The sequence below is a fragment of the Tyto alba genome, unplaced genomic scaffold, assembly GCF_018691265.1.
Source record: "Tyto alba isolate M040663 unplaced genomic scaffold, T.alba_DEE_v4.0 Super-Scaffold_18, whole genome shotgun sequence".
NCBI classification, from domain to species: Eukaryota; Metazoa; Chordata; class Aves; order Strigiformes; family Tytonidae; genus Tyto; species Tyto alba.
Window position 1 is genome coordinate 29836887 of NW_024881280.1, and position 25964 is coordinate 29862850.

General features: G+C 46.6%; 1 protein-coding gene across 12 annotated transcripts in view; it reads right to left on the reverse strand.

Annotated features, from left to right (window-relative positions):
- FOXN3 (forkhead box N3) overlaps nucleotides 1–25964 on the reverse strand; it is a 215088-nt gene that overhangs the window by 116995 nt on the left and 72129 nt on the right. For 6 of the 12 annotated variants that reach the window (XM_042790649.1, XM_042790648.1, XM_042790645.1 and 3 more), the window contains exons 1-2: nucleotides 23713–23965; nucleotides 20268–20824 (exon numbers count right to left, since the gene is read on the reverse strand). In XM_042790649.1, coding sequence (XP_042646583.1) covers nucleotides 20268–20810 — 543 coding nt within the window. In that variant the 5' untranslated portion in view covers nucleotides 20811–20824; nucleotides 23713–23965. Of the gene's footprint in view, nucleotides 1–20267; nucleotides 20825–22323; nucleotides 22462–22927; nucleotides 22981–23712; nucleotides 23966–25964 lie in introns of those variants that run through there. The other 6 variants (XM_042790641.1, XM_042790640.1, XM_042790644.1 and 3 more) reach the window with 6 other exon arrangements.

Below are 25964 nucleotides of genomic sequence, written 5' to 3' on the forward strand. Positions count from 1 at the left end.
TCAGTAAACTAGCAGTCACAGCTCAGCAAAAGCGCAAAACTGAAAAAGAGCTCCAACTAGCTAAAGTGCAATTACATAACCATAAATACATGCTCATTTAATGTATGAAAGTTAAGGTTTGATGGGAAGGCTTGCTGGAGTATAGTGTTCAACCCAAGTAAACCAGGTGCATCAAGAAATCACCAGCTTTCCTCAAGAAAACAAAAGCTTGGGGCTTTTTAAATCTTATTTTGCTCCAAGTAAAAACATCCATTAGCTCCAATCACACAAGTCCAAGTTGCTGCTTTCATGCTCACCTCTCAACATTTTAGCTCACTTGCTCAATGAGCTACCCCAGACATCAGCACAGTCATCAACCTTTTAAATCCCTGGTTTGCCCTCAGGAAAGTGGCCTGATTCTGCTGCAAGCGCTGCAGGGGCATTAACCATTGCCATGCCTCTGGTGTCCTTCCAGCTACATGTGGGCAGTTACTCTTCTGACTGGAGAGGTCGGGTGGGTAAGTAACGTCACCAAGAATGAGAAGTATGATTATAGTGGAAAAGGACTACTTAGCCTCAAAATTAAATAAAACAAAAAACCCCAAACCAAACGGGAAGCCAACCATGCAAATAAAAAATGCTCCAGGAATAAAGAGGTCAGACCAGGGCTGTGAAGTAACAGCTGGAGAAGAGGAAAGGCTGTGGTATTCCACAGTCAAAAAAAAAACCCATTTCACAGGCAAGATGCAGTGCAAGATCCCACAACACAAGAAGTGCTACTGAAACACATGCTGTCCAGTGGCCTTCCAATGCTGAAGGAGTTCAAGTCTCACTAGTACAAGATATATTAGAAGTCTTCTTTGCACCTTTGTACTTTTATGTTCTATCAGAGTGAAGGGCCCTACTCCCTTCAGCGGTGCCTAGAGAGGCTGGCCCCCACACAAATCCCCAAAGAGCACCCCATAAGTAGAGCCACAGGCACAGGTCCTACAGCCTTGTCTACCTGCCACAAGTAAAGCAAAGAAACTGTGGGTAACATCTCACAGCAGTGGCTGCGAGACAGCACAGCAGTGACTACGTGGACAGTTCAGGTTTTACACAAATGCATTCATGACTTTTTAAGCAATTTTTTACCTTGGCACTCCCCCTCACGAGTACAGACAAGTCAGGAATGTCTTCTAGTACGCGACCTAGACACGCAGCAAGTTCGAGCTACTGCCAACCCAAGGCATGTCCCCAGAGTCCGGGCTCCTGATCCCACGAGGGGCACTTCAGCCCTGGGTCTGGAACAGTTCTCTATTCTTGTATCAGTCACGGTGACCCACTGCCAGGTAACAGCATGGGCACAGCTGGTCCACTGCTCTTCCTCTAGCTCCTCCAGCACGCCAGCACCTGTATGTCCATCAGTGAAGGTAAGCTCGCACAATAGTATTGCCTACAGTTGGCAGTGGATCTGCTACACCACATCAGCTTCCCACTGCTTCCATTATAAAATGATTCCTCCAACAGGCTCAGGAGGTGTTGCATTATGTCACCCAACTCCAAGAGTCATATTTAGCCTGTTAAATATCTTCTTGTTGAGTTTGTATACAAACCACCCTATAAAGCTATTAGGCTGCCATATGGAAATCCTGCAAGCAACTGAAGAAAGCTGTGTTGTTAACTGCTCTTAAACAATGCCTGGCTCCTATATAAAGTAGTGGTATGTTGTTTCATGCTAGTGCCTAGCAACCCCCCGACGTTCCCCAAAGCCTCCCCAGGCTAGGCGAAGTCCGGGAGCTGAAGACGACAGGCTGTGACACTGCTAGGGAGGAACAAAGTGCAAGATCAAACAGATGCAGGGAGACTGGGCTGGGAAGGCAGGAGAGCCCAGAAGACAAACCTGTCAGCATGACAGACCGTCACATGGCATACTGGAGGGAGATTAGGTAGAAAGTAGCATTAATAATGCTGTTTCAGCCTACAGAATTTCTGTGTATACATGGAAAGCGTAATTATCCCTACTTTATTGAAAAGAAAATTGAGGAGACACAGAAACAAAAGAATAAAAAAGTAGTGTTCAAGGTCACATATAAAGTCAAAGGCAGAAGAAAAATGAAAAAATTCCCTGAGACTCCAGACCAACAGCCCATTTAGTGGGGCGTGCTAATTTCACGTCAAAGGGGCACTTCTTTAAATACCCACTGGTCATCCAATACTCTTCATGTTATCTAGATTATACAATGGGAAAAGACACATTGCCTTTTCTTATAAATATATAGATACATCTGTATTTATGAAAACCCAGAGACAATTTCAAAACACAACACTTCACACAACAGATACTAAAAAAATTATTCAACACTTATATCTGTGCTAAAGGTCTGTGGGTCATTTTTTGCCTACTAGTATATTAATGATGAAATAAGCCAGTGAGTGAATTTCCAGGGGAAGGGGTTAACAGCTAGTAGAGATGGGTGGGAGTACATTGCACTAAATCCATTAGCAGTGACAAATAAAAATAGAAATAAGGAAGATGACAAAAGCTAATGGTGGATTGGCAACATTTCCCCCAGAACTGTTTATTTAAGGTAGGGTTTTTTCTTGCTTTGTTTTTAGTATTGGTTTGCACGATGAATTGAGGGGGAAAAACAGACACTTTGATAAATGGTTTGAGAGGCTGCCTGGATGTGGGGTTTCCAAGTGTCCCTGGGCTTTTTAGGGAGACAAAGGTGTGCTCCATTCTGAGCCCTGCTCAGCAGCCTCAACAGACCCCCATCACCTGCAGCAGTCATGTGCTGAAGAAAAAATGTCCTCCTGCAACAGAGACCTCAGTGTTACCACACATCTGTCAACACACAAATTATTTCTGCCACTTACATACACAGATTCTACTCTGCTTGTGTCCCATTTCAAAAGTAAGTTCAGAGATACTTATTTTTTTTCTGTCATTTCTCTTTCCCTCTCCTTTTTCTCGTGGCCAAATGAAACCCCAGAAAGCAAAACAAAACACACCCCCCATTCTGCAAACGTCCTCCAAAATGAGGCAACTTCTTGGCCGCATTTGAAACCTTCACCTTGCTTGCACTGCACACATCAGCACAAACTCGTCAGGGCAGGGCCTGGCTTCAGGAGCCTCAACAGCCCAAATGTCACAAGCCCAAACCTCAGACTCCAAAAAACCTGGGACTTCACCATGACTGGGTAAATCTGCAAGCAGCCTACAGCAATCCTCCTTCCTCCCAAACACCAGGTACCATCACAAGGCTCTGGAGGAACGCCTCTTAAATTAGTGAGATCAATGGCTCTGCAATGAAGGCGAACCAGAACAAAACCAGTTTAACTCCAGGAGCAAACCAGCCTCCTGAGGTGAGGTCAAAACCCAGCTGCTCCAGCAAGCACAATCCCCCTTAAGCACCGGGCACCCTGGTGGGACTAGAACAGCAGCGCCTGCAGGAGAGGACTCTCCTCACCCGGTGGGATTTAGCATCTTGTTTTTACTGTAATACAGAACAAGCAAGAAATCACCCCTGAGAGCCAGACCAGTGACACACTGCCGGACAGGGAGCAGCAAGCCCCTGCTGGGCCCAGCTGCGGAGGAAGAGGAGCACCACCACCTTCGGCCCTGACCTCTTCCTGCATCTTCTGAAGCGCCGGCCACAGAAGCCTCCCCATCAGAAAGACACCTCATTGCATCAAAGCCTTCCAGCGCAGGGAGGCTCTGACCTCGACACTGCAAGGGAATGACACACGGGGGGAGCGGACCGCCAAGCTGCCTGCCTGCCCCCCACCCACCACCCCATCGCAGGGCCCTGCACAGCATCCTCTCCTGAGCCTCGCTGTAACTCTGGTCTCCTCGGGCAGCTGCGCACAGAGGCTCTTCCCACTCCAGCTGGCGAGATGGCCCCAGCCCACCCGTGGCAGGAGGCAGCCAGGGCCAGGGCACTCCCGCAGGCCTGAACAGGGGACACCGTGGCGTGGGGGTTAAGCACAGGGTGTCCTCCCCACCCCTGCCGCACAGGCCCCTTGCCCTCCCTGCAGGTGTATGGCACCGGTCCCCACAGCGCCACAGCTGGGGAGCCTGCCACCAGCCCCAGGGGACGAGCATCCTACCCAGGAAGGTCAGGGAGGGAGAAGCAGGTGAGGAATTGTCCTTCTCAGCAGAAGGATGCGGTGGGAGGGGGAGAAAGCAAGCTACGGTGCCAGGTCTCATCCGAGTCGTCCTCAAGGTGGAGGAAGTTAAAACGAAGAATATGGGAACTTCTCACTGGGGGAACAATTAATTCGGATGTGCTTACATTTCCCCACATTTTTACTTTAAGCCTGCTGCAGAAGCACAGGCTTGTAAAAACAGTAAGATGAACTTGCTTAGCCTTCAAAGTTTTATTCGCAGTAAGATTCATTAAAACTGTAAGAAGACTCCCTTTATTATTTTCCTCAACGCAGCATCAAAAATAGGTTTGACAATTTTAGTTTTTTTGTTGCCTTGGGTTTTTTAGGTACCTGTATTTTTACAAGCATGGCTACATGGGTTGCAACTGATAAAACACTAAAAGCAGCAGATGCAACAAAGCTTAGCACAAGGAACTTCTACAGCATGAGCCACTCAAACATACTTTAGAGTGGATAATTAATACTGCATTTCAGCTTCTCTGAGCATCTCCACCAGTAAAACAGATTTGGAAGTGTGCAGATAGTTTATTAAACAAGGCAAAGTGATTACATTAAAGACATAAGACACTCACAGGTGTGCATGGATTTAAAGAAAAAAAAAAAATTTAAATAAAAATTTTTCCCGAGGAAGCCAGCAAGTCCCTGATCAAAACCTACAGCTTGGCAAGTAGAGGATTCACAGGTTTATTCATGTTATTTCCTGGGCAGACTAGTTCTGCATTAGTAGAGCAGTAATCAAAGTCTAAATACTTAAGGATCCCAACTCAAAATATATTCTTTGTCTGTTTAAAGTCTACGTTTTTCAAGATGGGATTCCAAATCCCACAGTGATTTTGCCATTTCATACAAAAAGCAAAGGCAGGTTTCCTTAAATTCACAGAAGAGAATCAAAAGGCACATGATGGAGGCTGCAGCAGAGAGCCAGCCTGAAAACCCACTGAAACAAACCCAACAGAAATAGAAATGTCACTCTTCAGGGTGCTCTTTCAGCTAAGCTGGTAGCAACAGGATGTGAGCATCAGTTGCTGTGTGCAGAGAAGGGGTTATTCAGAATAGCAAGTTCAGGCACAGACCAAGTCTTTTACCTGGTAAGGAAAGAGTGGGAGGAAGGGGGAGAAAAAAAAGCTTTCAACCCACACACCGCAGGCCTGCCTACTTGGGTTTTCCCCAGTCTCTTTTTAACTGAATTATCTTGCAAGCAGTTGCTTTCAAGTGCAGTGTTCACAGGCAGCCCCCACGAAATCGGGCTGCACAGAAAGTCTGCGCATGCTTCGAGTGTACTGGGAGGAGGAGGAGAAGTGACAGGCTCCTCAGGAAAATGAGACTGTGGACACCCTCAGCAGCACCAGCAGCTCTGAGAAGAGGGACTGGGGCACTTGTGGGAAGACACACCACCCACAGAAAGGAAGGATTACTCCTTGGCTTGAACATGAGAACAAGAACAAAAACAGAGTTTGGAGCATGGGAGGGGAAAAAGAGAAGACAACACTGTTTGATGGAGTCTAAAAACCTCTGGAAATTCAAAAAGCTGTATCAACCTCTACATTGGGCCAACTCACCATCTTCATCCTCTCACTCCTCGGTGTTTACTAGCAAGTTATTACTCATTCTGATCATCGTCTACAAACAGGCTGCTGATCAATATTGCACAAGGGTGATTAGTGCTCAGTGATTAAACATCAGTGTATGAATTTATCTGACTTAACATGCCTGAAGTGGAAGGAAACAGGGAGAAACAATTTCTGAGCAGACACCAGCATTGAAAATTGACAACTTGCCCAACATCAGATGTTGATGTGAAGAGTTCAGAAGTAACAAGGAGGAGAAAATGTATGATATTCTCAGAAGGACTGAAAATTGGTTTCCTCCAAATTATTCATGATCAAATATGCCTTTGAACAGATCTGCCACCTAAAGGAAAAGAAAATCTCATTTAAGGATGCCAAACCAAGGCTATTTTGATAACACAGGTGTCATGCAAACAGGCCTGCTGTGACCTGAGTCACTGCTCCAGATCTCCTGTGATCTTTTTCTCTATCGGTTTCACACAGGAAGCCTTCATATTTGACACACCAAAAATAGCAGATGGTTTACAAATTAAAATCTTGCTTCAAAAAAAGGTTGCAACTTTTTTCTTTTCTGAAACGCAACTGCACTTTCAGCACAGTGCAACAATGATTTAAAACACTTGTCCCTGCCATGCGTGCCTCAGACATTTATGAATGGTTCCACTTCTAGATGAGGTAAGTAAAAAAAGAGAGAACTAAGAGGGGAAAAAAACACAAAAATAGCAATCTGAAATTAATACCCGAATGTGAAAAGCAACCAAAAATAATGTACAAACTCCCTTAGAGAGAAAAATGCACAGCTAGAAAATGAGGTCCAAACTGCTGAAGGCCCTATCCAAAAACTGAGCAAAAAGGAAGCGACACCTCCATTCATCCTACCGTCGATTAAAAACTTTGACAGCAGAAATCCTGCCTTTCAGAGGTGCATAAAGTACCAAATCCTGCTGAAAAACAGTAACCAACCCCTGAGCATGCTGGTGGTGTGAAAACCCACCACTGCTTGCCCTGCAAAAGGAAGTCAGATATACCAGCTCCAACGCACCAGCGCCTGGAAAAGGGCTGGCATCCGCCAAAGGGTCCTTCTTCTCTTCACAGCTGCACCCAGTGACCACAAATGCTGACATCTGCACTGTACGGAAGAGGATTTCTGTAATCGCTGTGTTTTCCTTGCAAAAGACTCTCCAGGGCAATACTAAACACACGCACCACCAAAAGTGGTTGAAAGAAACTTGTCAGATTACAACTTTATCGTAACCTCCAGAATCTAACTTTAGTATTGCCGATTTATGGCATTTTTAGCCTGTTGGGATTCTAGGTGTTTCTATTAGAAAGTCAGGAGATGGTGCAAAATCATCTGTGGGGAGGGTGGGGGGGTGGAGTGATACCAAATCAAAACGTTTCCAGCTGTCTTCACTTCTGTAAAAGGGCTTGCAAAAGATCTTAAAGGCTCTACAATAAGGCACACATCACCTCCCCCATTATTTTAAATGGCAACACGATTCTTAAAGCAATTTCCTAACTTCTAAGGCCCAAATCTCTATAAATAGCCCCACACACCATCCTTATCATATCCATCCATATTATTAGACACACACACACACACACATCCCTAGACACTAACATTACTTGGTCTAACTTAAAAGCCAGGCAACACAAACACCGAAATTATTTGGGTAATTACAAAATTCCTTCAATTTCCAAAAAGCATGCTTCTGTACACAGTGTGTAAAGGCCGACACTACATGTGGCGTGGACTGAAAAGCCATTTGAACCAGCTCTGGAACCATTTTATTGTTTAGCCTGATGCCAAACAACAGGAATCGACAGACAGTCAAAACAGGAAAAAACCCCAAGAGTTTACTGATGAAGCAAATTCTTCTTCTTTTTAATGCATGCCTAAATTAAAGATTCAGAGTGCAAATCCAACTCCAAGTTTGTGAACCCTGTTTTATAAATTGTGAGGGAAATAAATCAAAGTTGATGTGGCACACAAGTGGATAATTCTACCATAATTAAGACACGGACTCTTGTCCCATCAGCTCAAGCCCAGACAAATGCATTTTTGGCATACTAGACACTGCAGGGTGAGTGGGACTCAAGTGCTGGTGAAGGAGCAGATGGTAATTAGCAAAAGTGGTTAGATCATAAGCATGTTTACTTTGAAACTAAAATAATGCAAGTATTATAGCTGGGGGGAGGACATTTTCCTATTTTTTTTTTCCTAGTCAGCAGGAAAACAGGATGAGAAAGCAAGATCTTTCCTACAATTTCAGTACTACAAATTAAAATCAAAGCTTTGTAAATGAAAATTTTCTATTTCTTCTCAAACAAGTATGACAGAAATGCTTGTCTCTTAATGGAAAGGGTCATAATTACATTTCTGCTTTTCCAAATTCAAAATTACTCAGCTCTAAGCCAACAGCAAATGACACATCAAAGCAGACTTACTAAGCCAAGAACAGGGAACTTTATTCCTCAGAACAAAAGCAGTGTTGCCCAAAAGGCAGTTATGTCTTACAGGTGCTTCAGCAAAACCTGAAAGAACAAAAAATTAGTCAAAGTGGAAGTGTTTTACTAAATTTTAAGTGCCAGTTTGTTTTGGAAAAAATAAGAGAGACTGTTCAGGTTAGTTAGACTCTTAATTCAGTGATCTGTTTAGACTAATTGGTAACTAGTTTTAGTAACAGAACACATCTGTCCTGAGGAGATTCTGCAGAGATGTACCACTACTACAGCACCTTGTTTTCCTAGCACAGAGATGCAAGTAGATAGAAAGCTTTGTATGACAACCCAAATCCATACTACTTTTTACTCCCATTTTACCTTAAAACTGTTTGGATAATCTAAAACCCAATATGACTAGGTAATGCTTTTTATATATAAATATATATTTGTATACACACACATATACAGATAAAGAGATACAAAAATAAATGAATTTAAGTAGAAAAGGAGGTACAGCCTGAACAACAAAATCCCATTTATCTCAATAGCTGGGAGCTAGCACTGTACTGAGTCTTCTGTGCAATTTGTCTCTATGACAGCTTCTTTCCTCTTTCTGTGCCATGCAGCCAAAAGTCTGTAAGGTATTAGAACTTGATATAAAATTGTACAAAACAAATCTACCTTTTTTTACAACAGCAAGGTTTGTGTATTTAACCCTGAGCACTGAGGAAGAAAACATCCATCTTTAGAGAAAGGGGGTAAGAAAGAGAAAATCCAAATAACTTAGTCCAACGAGGCAATTATACAACAATAAATGTGTGATGTTAATTGCCAAAACAGGAAAAAAACGTTTTGGACAAGTTCATCTGACTGCTTCAAAACAAACCACGCAATGCTAAAAGCACCAGCATTTGTCTGATTCAGAACCATCTCGGCCACATCCTGACTCCCCAACTTCCCATCTCTCCCAACTGAAGACTGAAAACCTGCAGCTCCCGTGCACACCAAGCATTTCTTCCTACCTTAGGCACGTGGGCAAGCCAACAATTTACTTACACTATTAATCTACAGCTCCTTAGTCCAAAAGTACTTCAGGAAGCGTGGAATTATGAAAGAATATCATATAATTATTTCCAGTTACACTTATAAATAAATATAATCTCTGAAGGGGATTCCTGCAGAACTAAATACCTTTTGACCCAGGAGCTCTGTACCATTTTCTCTCAAAAGTGTAATTGTAGCTCAATCTGAGCCAGCAGCATGCAGTTCTTAAAGCCACCAAACATTCTTCTCCAAAAGCCTTCGAAGTGCTCCCAGAAGCAGTGAGGATCTCGGGTGGTGCAGTGCCTCTGTGTTATTCAAGGGCTGGAGAAGGCTGCATGCAGACTGACAGTGCAAGGCAGTGGTATTGAGCAGAATCTTGCAGATACAGCTTTTCCTGCATGGCAAGGACTCTCTTTCCTGAAGATGAGCCATGCAAGAACTATTTAGTTCTCACCAACAATCTAAAGAAAAGAGATCTAATTGCAAAACTTCTATGTTTATTACATTCTGTATCACTTAACCTTAACAGCCATGTTTACACCCCTCCCCCTAACCTAAACCCAGAGCATTTGACACACTATTTCCCCATTTTTACTGGAACCCACATAACCTAAGGAGAGGTGTGTTCTCACTTTCCACCTTAAAGGATGAGGAAAAGAGATAAAAATGTGTCAATGAAAGCTTGAGATAGGGCATGAAAACCTAACCCTAGTCTTGCATTTACCCCTGCAGCCCCTGCAAGTTGCACTGTAAGCATTTTTTTGTCAACTGTAAAGTCAGAAAAGCATTTACAATAGTTGCCTCATCTCAGCGAATATCCTCCCACAGTAGGCAACCATGGGATCTCATCAGTGTAGCTCTGGAGCAGAGCCTCATTTTCTGCTCATAGCTTGAATGAGTGTGAATTCAGCATTCAACTAAATTCTCTTAAGCAAAATCCCATCAATAAGTTTCTGCTCCACGTACTGCCACAGACACTTTTCCATGCCACTGAGACTTCCCCATACAGAAGCCCATTCATTCCTCTGCTTACCAACAGTCGTCTCTCAGCCAGTGACACCAGCATTTCAAAAACCTGATAGTACTCAGCTAGTGGTAAATTGCTACCATTCACTGCTGCAACAAAACATAGCAATTCAGCATGCCGTAGATAGTGTTTTGGTATCTTAAGTCACTGGCTAAGGGCAGCAATTTGGTTTCTTTTCTACTGTAGCAAGGAAAAACCCACTCACATTTACGATCCTTGGACTGAGTCCTCCTACAAATTCCTACATCGGTTCCCAGGACAAAGTTTCCGTCACACCCAGAACGGAATTTGAAGAACATAACTAACGAATTAAAATGTACCGTCTCCAAAAATACTATTATGGATAACTGAGTAAGGTCCAGAGGCATCATTTATGGCCACAACTGCTACTTTCCACAGCCCTCACTCACAATTCTGCCATTGTTTACTCAAGAGTAAATCAAAAGCAGCTCCTCTGAAGTCAGGAGTCCAAATTCGTGGGAGAAGAAAAGAAATCAAATAACATTCTAGGTTAAGAAGGGCCAGTAGTGATCTACCAAAAATTCAGGAGGAAAAAAAGTTTATGTCAAAGGAGGAAGGTCACTCCCCTTCTTCCCCCCTACTGCTGCTTATCTTACATGATCCCTATCACTGATGAGTCTGACACCACTTACAGCTACAAGAAAGGACTTTCTAGAAGCCAGCTGAGTTGCCAGCAAGTAGATAAATCAGACTGTTATAAATGTGCTTATTCTCCAGAAAAGATAACCACTGTTTTATTGCCATTGAAATAATATGCACCAAATGACCAGACGTGGCAGCGATGATGAGCATGGTGTGGCTGCAGTATCTCAACTACCAGGCACCCCAGCAGCTCCAGCCACTTGACCACTAAGATCTGAAGGCACAGTAAGAAGAATCATGGACGTGATGGCATGGCAGAGGTGAGGCGTTCTGCACTCCCTCGTGTAATTAAAGGTGAGAATCGCTGCGAACTTCAGTCCTGGACATTAATTTTGCTCAAAGGTAAAAACATCTCAGGAAGCTCTTGCTCAAAGCAGCACAGCTGAGGAAGGTGTGCCTTTCCCTCATACACAAGGCCAGTTAGTCCCAGGCCAGCCAGACGCTGCTGAATGGCAAGTGTCCCAGCATCCATCAACAGAGCCACTGTCCAACAGCAACAACATTTCTGCTCCCTCAGAAGAGCCACCTTTGTCTGCACGATTAAAGAAAATGTACAGTCCCACTATTGTGCCCGAATTCTCCCAAACCAGAGAAAACACACACACACACAGGAATTAAGTCAGAAAATCTAAGATACGAGACTGATATAAACATTCAATCAGGCGTACAGGATCTATTTTACCTTTAAAAACATCAGAGTGCAAGCTTCAAGGACTGCAACTCAGAAGCACATCTGAACAAACTGCCTGTGTTTCTCTGCTGCTTGTCAGTTAAGCACTGCCAGACAGTCAATTCTGGCACCTCCTCTCTCCCCCAGCCCACCTGTAGCAATTTTCCAGCTCTGGAGCTGAGCAGCCACCCTGCTCTTGGCCAGCTCTGAGACACTGGAGCAGGTGAGGAATGGTTGGGAGAGGGCCTGAAACTAACTGGGATCTAGATTAAATGACAGACAGAAGTTAGGAACCAAAAATTAAACAGTTTTTTCCTTGAGACCAAAACTTAAATGCTAGATCATTACAAACCAGTTGCTACTACTGAAGAAGGCAAAATCTCATTGTTCTTAAACAATGAGGCACTGGAACAGGTTGCCCAGAGAAGTTGTGGATGCCCAGTTATTATTAGTGTTCCAGGCCAGGTTGGACGGGGCTGGGAGCACCCTGGTCTAGTGGAAGGTGTCCCTGCCCATGGCAGGGGGGTTGGAACTAGATGATCTGTAAGGTCCCTTCCAACCCAAACCATTCTGTGATTCGTAATTACTTAATAGTGAACTGACTTAAACCAGAAGTATCAAAAAACTAGCAAGATTCACAGCCATCTCATTAAAGGAAACTTTCTTCAATATCTTCCTTTACCTAGAAGACATGAGGCTTGACTTATACTGGTTCAAAATACCAGATTACGAATCAAAATATAAAAGCAAATACTTAGAGAGAGAAATCTTTATTAACTTAAAAAATACATATAAGCATGCAGCACAGTCTTTCCCTAGATGCTTACTGAGCAAAACTTAACCAGAGGCAGCCACATGGGCGGTTTTTTAAGCAAATCTGTGTTCACAAGATTAACTGCATCATAACGTATTGCTTTGTTATAGCTACATACTGTGCTTGCACCATGATCTCATCTAGCAATGGTCTGCCTGATCTTGAAATGACTGAAGTCAGTTACTTTGATATGCTAAATCACCACTGACCAACAAACAAATACCAAGAAATTAAATTAAAAATAGTCACACTGGGTCCCTTTTTCATAAGGGTTCCAACTTGTGTTACCCTGGACCATTCATTTGTTTTAAACAGATTTACGATCAAGATAGAGCAATTAGCTGAAAAGAACACGGGAGGAGCAGGTAGGAGCAGCCTGGAGACTGCTTTTCAGACCCCACTGGGACAGTCATTCAAATGACTTTACCAGAAATGTGGAGCTGCTGCAGGAAGGAGCCAAGGTTTCAGCTGCCTGGGTCAGCGCGTGGGATGCAGTAACTGCCTGAAACCAGAGCAAAGAAAGGAAGCTTCTCCAGCAACTTAAAGGGTACTTTAGGCTTCCCGAAGAGTGTTTTCAACTGCTCAGTTATGATCAAGTCTTTTAAATGCTATTTCATGAGGTCTTCACCAGGAAAAGAAGCCACACAGCACAACTTACTGTGCTCTTTCAGCCAACATAAACCATTTCACTTCCCTTTTAGGAAAGGAAGGAGGAAGTCTAAGGGACACATATTTTGTAATTAAAACGGATTATTTGATGGTTTTTTGGAGAACTGAAGTGCAAGGCGGAAGAGCGCATGCTTGGCCAGACGAGCAAGCCCAGTTCATCTCTGATATTCAGCCACAACCGACAGCAGCGCAGCTGCCATCGCGGTCCTGGCGCTGGGGGGCACATCTTGCCTGCCGCCACACGAGTTTCACCGTGATCCCCCACGGGCCAGCACTCGTTAATGGACACCCAAAGCGCTCCCGTGTACGTCTGTACTCCAGCCCCATCGCCAGCAAGGCTCAAACCAGAGCGTGGCCCCAGGATCCATGCCTCATTTGCTGCGCAGTAACAACGGCAGTTCATCAGCTCTCCAGGAATTGGGAAGAAGCCGAGGCGGTGATGGGGACACAAAGACAGCTGCACAGAAAAGCCTGAGAATTGATTTTATGGACACCCTTCCCTCTTCTGTAATAGCTTTTCGGAGGATCCATGGCAGAGCTTCACTCAAAAGCCACCTCTACTGACAATATCAAGACTTTTGGGAGACAGAAAGAAACAAACCTTGTGAAGCTGATAACATACACGTGTGTGTGCGCACACACACCCTCGTACAGTTTTCTTAGGTCCACTTCACCCATGTCATACGGGCCCAATCCAGCACCAAGCACGTACCTGAACATACAAGCAGCCCCGGTGATTTCAGCACAGCCTGTGCTTTCGAGGGTAAGAGCATCCCCCTTCCCTTCCCTGTCTTCTGCTGCCGCCGGGTCAGCTCTGCGCTGGCTGAAAGCCGCGGGCACGGTTTCATGCCAGATTAAACAAAGCTGAGCCCGTGGCCTTTGCTGACACTGGTGTTCCTCTGACCACAGTGACCATGAGCTAAGCAGGGAGCTGAAAATTAAACCAACTAAATTCACTCACTGAAAAATAACCCAAATGAAAATAAACACAAATAGTTTTCAGCCGGCTCATTGCGTGATGACACACGTGCCAGTATGAGCTCATGAGGGGCTGGCAATACAGCCCCAGATTGGTTCACTCCCCCAGCAAAGCGAACAGGAATCCAGGCTGGGCAGGGACCATGCCTGATGGTGGCAGTCCAAACCTTGGTCACTTTAAATCAGCTGTAAAACACCACAAAGAGCCACTAACACAGGCCACTTGAACAACAAATAGCACAGTCCTGCTCCGATGGGAAACCCGAAAGAAACATCTCCAGCAGAAGACAGCCTCCTATTGTATTTCAACTTCTTTTCTCATTTTACCCTAGGTTTTACCTTGCTGTAGGGATCACACCCACTACATCACCGAACAGTCGCACACCAACTCTCCCTGCAGCTGCCAGCCTCTATCAGGCCTTTCCTCCATCAGGAACAGCTTGCCTCCTCTGCAATCCCAACTGGAGATATTCCCCAGCCTCCCCGTCATCTCTACTCCCTCTGTTGTGCCAGCACAACTGTTTGTTGGACTGGGGAATTAAGCTGAAAAGTGACTCAAGAATTAAAAAAAAGAGGGAAAGATAAAAATGCAGACAGATCAGATCTCTGCCCAGATGTGTGGTTTGTCACAGAAACATAAACGTTCATGGGCCAGGAAGGTGTTAGAGCAAGCAGCCAGGATCAAGGGAGGTGCAACCGTGGCTGGAAAATGAACTCAGGGACCCCACCACAGCCCAAGCCCAACAGGTACAGAGCGGCTCGCTCTTGCTTTCCTGTCTGGGCTCCTTTAGTGCTGCTTAACACCTGGTATCCTCTTTGCTGTGGGTCAGGAGCACAGACATGGCCAGTTACTCCAGCTTATTTAACCTATGTAGCCAATCCTCTCTGGTAGGTCAATAGTCTGAATGTGCAGCTAATACCCCAGTTACCTAGCAGGGCACCTGCCCACAGGCTATCTTAACCAAGAGCAAAATAACATAAATACCTTAGATATAAGGTTCAAACGACTCCCCAGATACCGCCAGCTCTTCATCATTACTTGAAAAAAACCTGATCACAGTTTGTACAGCTCTAAACCAGTTAATACAGGCAGACTCCACTGCAAAGAGTAAGCTCTGATGTACCGTCAACCAGCTGGAAGCCAGTGAAATGGAAGCATGTTATTTCTGTGCACAGTTTTAGGAAATCTATTATTTAAATATTCTCTATAATTTCTTGGGTTTGAACTTCCAATACAAAACTGTAAGGGTTCAAGAAAAGCTCTCCATAAATAGTCTGATATCTGGAAATCCCCTGTTACAGTATGGTTCTACAGACTTTTATGATTGCTCTGGAATGAGATGACCCTCATTTCTCTAAATACCAATTTGAGGAGAAAATTTCCGATAGTAGTTAGCTTTTTAGTATGACAGACTGGGGTGTAAGAAAATGGATTTCAAGTTAAACTAGACGAATTCCAGCTTAAAAACACAACACCTCCTTTTAACAATTTGGGAAATTAAAAGTTGGACCAGCTTATTTACGACATTATTTTATTAATGGAGACATCATCATCATCTAAAGTCTTTAACATGAATCTGAGGGGTTGTTTTATTGTTTGCTTGCGTTTTTTCTTTTGTTGTGGGTTTTGCTTTGTTTTTTTTTTTTTTTTTACACTTTAGCTCCACCAAATGTTATAAACACAGTGAAATTCTGACACTTGTGTTATTTGGGTCAGTCTAGGTGATAACAATATTAAAACCAGAAGAGATTGTTTCTATCCCCAGAGTGCCACCGAGCTAACTTTAAAGGAGGGAGGATGGGGTCCCCAGTCCCTCGCCTTTGTGTATATGCAGATTGGATTAGGAGATTCTAAGGAAGAACAAGCAGGCTCCTCTTCCTCTCACTCCAGCTAGCACTCATCTTTCTGCAGGGTTTTACCTGTCGAAAGCCCAGACATTATCACATCAGAGGAAAGACGCTGGCAGGAGAGACTCCTGAAAAATCTCCTGTGCCCAAAGGGCCCCCCACGGCTCTTGTCAGGTGCCCTGCCAGAGCACTTACGAGAGGCAGTGCATTAGATGAGGACAATTTGGACGTTAGCTCCCACAGAGCCCAAGGACCACTCGAGAGTCCTCAGATCTCAGAGCCTGCTCCAGACGGAGGAGGAGCCTGGCTGGATCTCCGTGACCCAGTTATGGACCACGTACTTCTAAGAATAACTTCCACATCAAGCAAGGAGAATTTTCTCCCGTCCCCATAAACATATCCTTTACCCTCATTACATTTTTTTTTAAGACATTCCTCAGCATGAGTGCCAAACAAACCTTTAAGAGACTTGAATTTCTTCAGCGTGCACAAAGCCAGGAGCATGTGTGTGTTTCCCTATCTCAGACAACGCAGAGCAGACACAAAGAGGAACCCTCTTGACAGAATAGATGCCCAAAGAAGCACAGACTGGGGAAAAGATGTCAGAATAGCAGGAAGGAGCATGGGATGAGAGCCCCATCTTCTATAACCATGGGCTGTTCACTGAGACAAAAAAAAATTGCAGAGAAGCCAGCGAGGTCAAACATCCTTTCCCCTCACCCACTCATTTGATACTAATGATCGAGAAAAGTTTGCATTCATAAAAAGCACAGACGTATGACTTGTCCTGAAAATACAATCCCACCAGCCTTTGTTCAAAGCAGGAATCCCTACACAAATAAAACAAATCTTCAAGAGGAAAAAAAAATAGGGCTTATAACAAAATTTTTCAACAGATCCTTAGCTAGAGCAGCACTAGTGGGCGCAGCTATAATTACAGCAAACCTACATAATGCGTCTGAACTAGCTTAGCCCTTTCCCTGCAAGCAGAGAAGCTGCCACATCAGTAACTCCGTTGCTAGGGCAACTGCTTACTTTCCATATCAACTGCAAACTCGTTGCTATAGAGACACATATACAAGAAAAATTCCTCTCTATAGCCAAGGACCAGATGGTAGGGAAGTCAGGGAAGTCATGGGCTAACGGGCTGTACTAAATGGGACACACACTAGAGGACATTTAGATCTGTATGTTCACAATAGGATTAATCTGAATGACTGAATTCACAGGTCCGGCAGCATAAACAAAGCCAGGGAACTCCTCATGTACTCCCCATCATGTGATACTTCATACTCTCGCCAACTATTATTAAACTGCTGAGCTCAATGCAAAGAGGTTTGTACAATCAAGGGCTCAGCATTTTCCCTTCTTCAGCCCGGCTCTCTGGCTCGATCCAGGAGATCAGCTTCATCGCAAAGTTACATGAATAGTCACTCTGTAGGCTTGCCAGGTAAGCCTGGTGGCATTGCAGCTGAAGTGGAATAGCAGCAGTGCATAAACAAATCTGAGGAGAAAAATGTCTTTTCCCAGCATGCCACACCAGACCTAAAAGCACCAGGACAGGGCAAGTCAAAAACTAAAGTGATTCAGCCTGTAAGTCTTTTTTTTTTTTTTCCCCACTCTGTTACAAGGATCTCACATCAGGAAATGCAAGCATTCATATGCAGGCAGAAAAAGCTGCATACTATTAAATACATACTTAGCCCCATGAATATAAATTAGTGGAACCCAAGATTAAGAAAACTACTATGCAAAGGGAATTCAAAAAGAATTAAGTGTTCAGCAGAACTTTTTTTAGAAAAACGATTACTGAAAGGCTACACAAACAAACACTGGAAAGCACAACTATGAGAGGAAAAGCTTCTAGCTTTTCACAATGTGTCAACGCACATCAACCGGCAAATGCCTGCAATTCCCAGCACTGATTAACTCCTTCCCGCCATACTGTACATGTTTCAGAGCCTACCTTGTTAGCATTTCATAACATGCCATTTGCTAAATGCTTTTTTTTCCACATAAAAACAGTAAGACAGGCAGACTCCAAACCTGCAATGTGCTGAATCTGGCTGCAAAGAGGAAAAAGTAGTATGAAACGATTCCTCCTAGAGGAGAGTCCCCCCTTCCCCAGCCCAAAACCAGAGGACCCTTTAGATGGGCACCTTCCTCCTGAACAGCAGAGATGCTGGCTGCAAGGTACCTGAATCAACCCCACGTGTGCGTGCGCACACACACGCAGGTATTTTCAAAGCCAGCAGCTGACGTTTACTGCTTTCCAAGACCACAATTAGCTGTCAAGCACCTGATTCAGCAACTCTGACTGAGCGCCAATTCTGTGCTCGGGACTCTGTCTGCCACGTCCCTTGGCCAGGACACGAGAAAAAACCCAGCAGGGGATTTAAAGGACCTGATATGGTGCACTTTACATTTGAGATTCTCATCTCATTCAATTTAATGCTGGCTACCTGCAGTTTTTAGCATCTCCAGGAGATGAAAGAAATTCCCTTTCATAACCTGGGATTTTCCAGGAATTAATAAAACCCCACCTCGCTATTCACACAGGCAAGGCCTCCCACCACACCTTGTTGTCTAGCTATGTAACCATGGCTCTAATCACGAATTCGAGACGTAGGTGACTAGTCATGCATTGTGCTCTGCCACTTCCCTGTGGAGAAGCAGCGCGTCGTGGTATTGTTCATACGAGCTCAGAAGACTGCCGGATATTTGACAGCTTGACATGAAGACAAGTTCCTCATAGGAAGGAAGCTGTAATCTAAATAGTCAACTTGTAAACAGAGGAAGAGGTATAGAACAAAACACAAATGGCAACGTTAAACACATGCCTTCCCAGTTACAGTATTCTGGGGTGTTTTACATGTATCGTGTGAAGGTTTCTTATGGTCTGGGACAGGACCATAAAAGTCTGGTGTGGCACTTGTTATTATAGTCTCACTTCCAAACAAGAAGTAAACACTGGTTTACACAAAACAAGATCCAGTTCAGGAACAGGTTTTTTACTCTAACACACAATCTTTCACTAATTTATAAAAATACCAACATACAGTGTGCGACCAGCAATATGTGGACAGCAGATTCTAGGGAATAACATTTTAAAAAAAGAGAAAAAAAAAAAAAAAGGTAAGTGTCCATCATTTAAAAAAGGAAAGCTCCAGAGAAAAAGAAGTAATGTAAAATGAAAAGTTGCTAGTTTATGGTAACGTATGGCTCTTCCTCTGGAGTTACTTGAGCTCCTATTCCATGACATTTAAAGTTAAATCGCACACAAAATAGGGAGAACAGCACCACCAACAGAAGTCTAGTTTCAGGATAACCAGTTACAAGACAATCACGGCATTTACTTCACTGAAACAAAAAAGTTGAGTGAATCTATTCTTTCTGCCAGGAGCAAGTGTTCACTTTCTGATCTTCAGCCAATTTTAGAGACAGACAGTCAGTGATGTGATTTTACCCGCTATTTATTTCACTAACCTGTGAGAAGGCCTGTGAAATTAATCTGCAAGCTGATATTTTTATCAGTATACTCGTACTTTGCCAAAGATTCACCCAGACCACTGTTTCTCGAGACGGTCCCCTTCAGAACCTGATACCTGCTCCCAGGCAGACTGCGGTGGTAGAAGGCTGCGCGAAGGGCTGCCTCCACCGCCCGGCTCGCTCCCCTGTCCCCCCGCACACAGCCGCTGAGGATTCAGCAATGAAACCAGGCAACAACAGAGATCCAAAAGCAAAAATACACTCTCCGGGCTTCTGCCACCGCACCAGCTGTAGAAGCTACGTGAGCCCAGGGAGAGAACAACTGACATTTCGGTGAATGGTAGCTTTCACCTCTGATGTCAGACCTATCTCCTCTCTTCGAAGAGTTTCTCTAAAACCTGCTTGAAATGGAATGAAGCTTCATCACCAAAATTCAGAACTAATTCTGTTTGTTTCAGAGAGAGGAAAGTTTTTCCAGATTACAACACAGACCAGGGAAAAAGCAATGGACTCTTACATAAGGCATACCCTTTCACTATACATTTGTATAAGCCAAGAACAGCAAGCAGCCTATTTATAACATGATTACATTCATCTAGTATAGCTGGAAACCATTACCACAGCATGATAACTAAAAACAATATTTAACCACTATGCATGAAGACACCAGCTGGGGGGAAAAGGAAAAACACACACACACACACACACACATACCCTGAGTACTTTCCTACAGATGTCTAGACAATGAATTTAATAAAATCAGAATGAGCCACGCTAAAGAAATGTTGGCTCTCTGAATTTAATGAACTACGTTACCAGGGACAGCACTGCATATTCTGCATTTCACTGTTACTGACACCTTCTAGGATTAGCAGGTGAGCATTTTGAGAGCCAGACAGGTTTCCATAGTTCCAAACTTACCTGACTTCTGTCTTTGTCCACTTTCTTAAAACACTTATTCAAGGATAGATTATGTCTCACAGAATTTTTCCATCCAGTGGGTGCATTTGCAAAATACGGAAAGTGTTCCAAGATCCAGTTGTATATATCCTTTACGGGCAGTCTTTTGGTTGGCGAGTCCTCAATGGCCATAAATATGAGGCAGCTAAAGGAATAAGGAGGTTTGCAGTTGGGGTTCTGCTTGGCATCGTAGGGCATGTCAGAGTGGGCAGGAGACGGCGGCGTATCATCACTGATGTCCTGAACAGGGCTAACGCTTCTTAACACTGAGTCCCCAAAGCTTTTCAGCAAGTTCTTGCTCTCGTGTAACCAGTTCAAATTGGTTAGTTCTTCATCTTCCATGGCCCCTTTATCTAATCTGATGGCAGGTAAAGAGAAATCTAGGTCCTCGTCATCATGAAGTGCCTTTGATAAATCGCTATCTTGGTAACGTTGGCTCAATCCACTGGGAACACTAATTCCTGAGCCCTCTGGCTTCTTACTGGGAGGCATGACTGGACCCATTTAGACAGCAACTGCTGGGAGAGCAAATCCAAAGAAAGGGGAGAAAGAAACAGAGAGAAATGTTAGCTCGTACAACGATACTGCATAACATTTTGACAGCTTTTCCCTAACTGGTCATTCAGCCTTTGCCATCTGCATTAAAAATTACAGACTCACATAAACACTCATCCACAACTGTTGAATAAAATAATCTGAAGTCAGGACACGGGAAGAAATTCCAGGCGCTGGAATAAAATGATAATCCCAATACACCTCGGTTCTGTCTGTATGTGAAGCCCCACACAGGAAATCCTAAAGATATGTCCCTTTAATGATGAATATGTGTATCGAATCATTGAAGACTCTGATTGCATCACTTTAATAAGCATGTGAACTAAGAAAAAAAATAACAAAAAAATAACAAAAAAAATATAAAGGGGCTTAAAGCCAGTTGCTTCAGATTAAGTTCAGCTGTTTTACTTTTGAGAACAATACAACAGCACCGTGATTAAAGTCACTCTGGCTAAAGGCTGAGGCAGACAAGGATCCAATCTGACTACAGTTGCAGTTGCAGCAAAACTCAGAAATGACAGCAGAACTTCAAAACCAGCAAGGGTGGGAGAAGGAAGGAGGGAAAGCAATGCACGGTAGTTTTGGGACCAGGGCCAAGACACAGGGAAACAAGCGCCAGAGGAATAGAGCACTTTAAGACTGTATGTAAACAGAGAAGATTTTAACATAAACTGAACTGTATTTCAAACATGGTAGAAAAGAGAGTCAGAAAGACTGCTGTGATGCTCAGCAGCGGCCTGGGAGAGGTGGGAGGAGGTGCTGAGGGTCCTGCTCCAGCAGGCCCCGGGGGGACAGCTGCAAGCAGTAATATTCGGGAGGACCCGAGTCCTTCAGAAGCTGGGTGAAGTTGGGCACCTGCCCAGTTCAAGAGAAGCAGACAGGAGCCCAACAATTCTATTTCAGAAGCCAGACACAGGCTCCCCTTTCTTCTCCGTGCAGTAAAACTGCCAGCCAGTCTGGAGATACGAGCAGAAGTGAAATAAAAATTGGAAAAAGTTCATAATGGGTTTAAAAATGACAAAACTTCCGGCACAAAAGTTGAACATGAGCAAAATGATTCCCTGTATCTAAAATGTATCTTCAGCAGTTCCCTGAAGTCACGCAGTCACACAGTTGATACCGTAAACGGAAGGCAAAAAAAAAAAAAAAACCTACAGGTAACAACAGAATGAATCACCTATCTACAGAGAAAAAAAGAGCAAGATAGCAATTCTGGGAAAGAGAAACGATGGACTTTACTTTAGCTGTTACAAAAGGGCCAAAATGAAAAGGGAAGGTACCTCAGGTCTTTCTATAAACACTTTACACCAAAGCAGCCATTACTAAGAAAGAAACATACAGAGTTTGTATGCTAATACACACCGTCACCCAACAAGCTGAGCGAACATGTGTGGTTTTACACAAGTACGTGGAAGAGGAAAAAATACCAAGGCAGATATAAACACCGGGAGGCCAAACTTACGCAGGTCCTACTTCCCAGCTTTCAAACCAGCATCCAGCACAGCCAGAAGGTAAACACCAGTATCACCCGCGTCCAGGGGCACCGGCATCGCCTACCTACACCGCGCACTCAACTTTGACTCCAAATGGAAGTTATGTCCCATGAGCTTCTAAACAGGAAAATTATCTGATGGCTGACAGTAAAGTAATTTAATTGCGCTGTTGCTATGACAACATGCTGCTCTCTTTCTGTTTAATTTGCTTATTTGCCAGTATCCTCCCAAAGGGCCGTATCACACTCTCCCTTTTTCTTTCTTTCTTTCCTTCCCCCCCCTCTCCAGCCAGCGGTCCCCACGGATGCTGGGGCGGCCGCGGAGCCCCCCCCCCGGGCCGGCCGGCGGGGGCTGCAGGGAGGCCCGGCGGAGCGCGGCTCCCGGCGGGGCCGCCGCGGGGGGGAGGGAGAAAAGAAGGGGAGGGGAGGGGAGGAGGAGGGAGGGAGGGGTGCCCGGGGCTGGCGTGTCCCCCCCCCCCCCCACGCCCCGGCGGCGGGGCCCGGCCGTGCCTGCGCCCGGGGTGTGTGGGGGTGTGCGCGTATTGGGGGGGGGGGGGGGGGGGGGGGGTGTTACCGAGGCCCGTGGCGGCTGCCGCGGCGCCCCGCCGCCAGACAAAGGAGCGCCGGTCACATGAGAGCCCGCAGTTGGGCGAACATTTTTAATCCGCTGCCAATTGCGGGTGCCCCACCGGAGAGCTACTCAGCCGCTCGCCGGGGTGGGGGGGGGGGGGGGCCCCCCCGCCCGCCTCACCCGCGGCCCGGCGGGGGCAGCGGCCCCGGGGAAGGGGGGGGGGGGGCGCACCGGGGCGGGCCCCCCCCGCGCTGCGCTCCCACCGTACTTGTCGCGCCGGGAGGGGGGGGGGGGGGGGAGGGGGAGGAAGGCGGGGGGCGAGCGCCCATTGGCCGCCACCGCAGCCAATCAATGGCGTTGCTAGGAGACTGGGACTGCTCCGGCGGGGCGGGCGCGGGCGGCCGGCGGCGCGCATACCTCCAATGCCGGCCAGATGTCACCGGCCCTCGCCGGCCCCGCCGCGCCGGGAGGGCAACTTCTGCCCGCGCCCGCCCCGCCGCGCCCCGAGCGGCGCCGCCGCTCTCAGCCTCCGCCTGCTGCATCCGCGCGGGTGCGTGCCCGCGTTCCGAAGTCCTTGCCCAGGCAGCCCCCGGCGGGACCACCCCGGCCCCGCGGCGCGGCCGGGCTCGGCGGGGACGCGGCGGCGCGCGCACCAACTCCTGGCCAAGTTGTGGCGCGGGGCCGCGCCGCGCCGAGCCGAGCCGGGCCGGGCCGGGCGGGACCGCGCCGCCCCCCCCCCCGGCCGCCTTGCGCAATCCCCGCCAACAAGAGCGGCGAGAACAACTTACCTGGCGGGGGAGGAGGGGGGGGGGGCGGCGGTTTCACCGCGGTCCCTTCATGGCTGCGGCGCAAACTTTCATCTGACGGAGCCGGGCATGGCGCGCCCCCCGCCTCAGCCCGAGCGCCGAGGGTGCCGCGGGGGTCCCGGCGCAGCGGGCACCGCCGCCAGCATGGGGCCCAGCCGCCGCCCGCCCCCCGCCCGCCCCGCGCTCCCGACGGGCAGCGGTCCGCCTCGGTGCGAGCCGAAGAGCGAGAAATTGTTTCCACTGCAAACAAAAAAGGCGACACATGACCAGGGAGGGAGGGGAGAGAGGGAAAACGTGGGCTGGGCCAGCCGAGACGGGAGAAGCCGCGGAAGGGAGGGCCGCCGGCGGTGGGGGAGGGCGGCGGCGCGGGCGGGCGGCGCTCCTCCTCACGGCAGGCCGCGGGGACCCCGGCCCGCCGCCGCCTCCCGCCGCTCGGACGGGGCCCATCGCCCCGGCCCGGCAGCGCGGAGCCGCCTCCGAGGCGGGCCTGGCCGCGCCGGGCCGGCGGCGTTTGCCGGAGGCCGGCGGGCACCCCGGGCTTGGGAGGGAGGCGGGAAGCGCCCGGGGAGAAGTCTCCGCTGCGGAGAGAACTGACAGCGCCGCCGGCGCTCCCACTTGTGCGAGTCTCTCCCCCGGCCCGCGGCGTGACGGCCGGCGGTGGCGGGAGGCCCGGCCGCACCGGCCCCGGCTGAACTCGATAAGCTGCAAGGCACCCCGATGTCCAAAGATCGACGCCCCGGAGCCTCGCTTCTCCTTCCCCCGCCCCTCAAGGGGAGCAGGGGAGACGTCTTGAAACACCGGGCTCCGTCCTGCGCGTCTCCCAGCAGACGCTTCACGCCTGCCGAGGGGGGGAAGACCTGCAAACCCACCGCCGACACACGACTGGAGCCGGCGGGATGAGGAGCGTCCACCGGCCGGTTTGGAACCCAGCTGCTCCCTGCTGTGTGCCGGGCAGGGGCAGCCCCAGGCGCGGCATGCTGCCGGGGGTCCCTGCTGCTGGCCTGGACTTTATTTCTTCAGTCTAAGGAAATTTGCTTTCAAATAAGGCCGGATTTAATTAGAACGGTGCGTTTCCTCCTCTGCTACCGTACCTCGACATAACTAGTATCAACTTGAGTAAAAAAAAACCCTTACCATCGGTTACGTTAATTGGTGGGAACTGACTTGATTTAAAAATAAAGTTGCCCAATCTAGACAGCACTAGTTAAACGTGCAGTCTCCCATACGCAACATGCTTGATCTCAAGCAGCTTCAGTGATTCACGGCACAGAATTAAGGTATGGCTGTCCACTCGCAAAGCACGTACATGAAATTGTTTTGTAGCTGATCCGCAAAAATCAAGGATTTTCCACTCTGGGCAAACAAGGCTTGCAGATTTAGCATACTTCAAAATTCATTTTCCTTTCAGCACAGAAAAGGTCTGCTGCAGAAACGTACAAACAACATATTACGAGTTAGAAATACAGGTATATTGGTAGATCCTTTCCAATGCGGCCCTGGACACAGGAACTACCCCTAAGCCAAGAAGAAAAGCATTTTAGCCATTTTGTTTAGAAAAGTGAGGACAGCTGTCTCAAGACCTTGCAGGAATTCTGTGCTGGCCCACACAGTCAATATTATCCCGCTTAAGAAGGATCACCACTGTATCCTCCTGCATATCTGTGTCGGTACTCAGACATTTCCCAAGGCATGGGTTACCTCTTCTAATCTGACACTTCCGAAATTCACGTTTTTAGACAAGAGTGGCAACTACCTCATTCTCAAAGGGCAGGGCTGAAAAGCACTTCGTTGATTCTCTCAAACTAGAAATTCCTGTCATAACTCGCTAAGACCTTCTTTTGCCAATAGCTTTCCCTCCCCTACCCAGTGAACTGCTGTTTCACATTCTTGCATACTTTCAAGAAGATATGCCAGCAGCTGGATTGAAGAATGGGAAGAATACCTGTCAGGCAGCAGAGTATCATCCTTACCCACTGGTAACCCTGCCCCGTGACTCCACCAGCCCCAATACTTCAACAGTCAGCAGACCATTAGTTTACACAGTTCTTATCTCATAGCCCTTTGGTTTCAAAGCCAAGCTAAATTACCCAATCCTAACTCCACCCACCTGCATTTACTCCAAACGCTTCAGACATTCTTCTAAGTGAATCAATATGTCTCTTTATCAACAAGCAAGGAGATTTACTGCATTTATGATCACTTGTAAAAGTCAAGTGTCTTAGAACAGACTACCA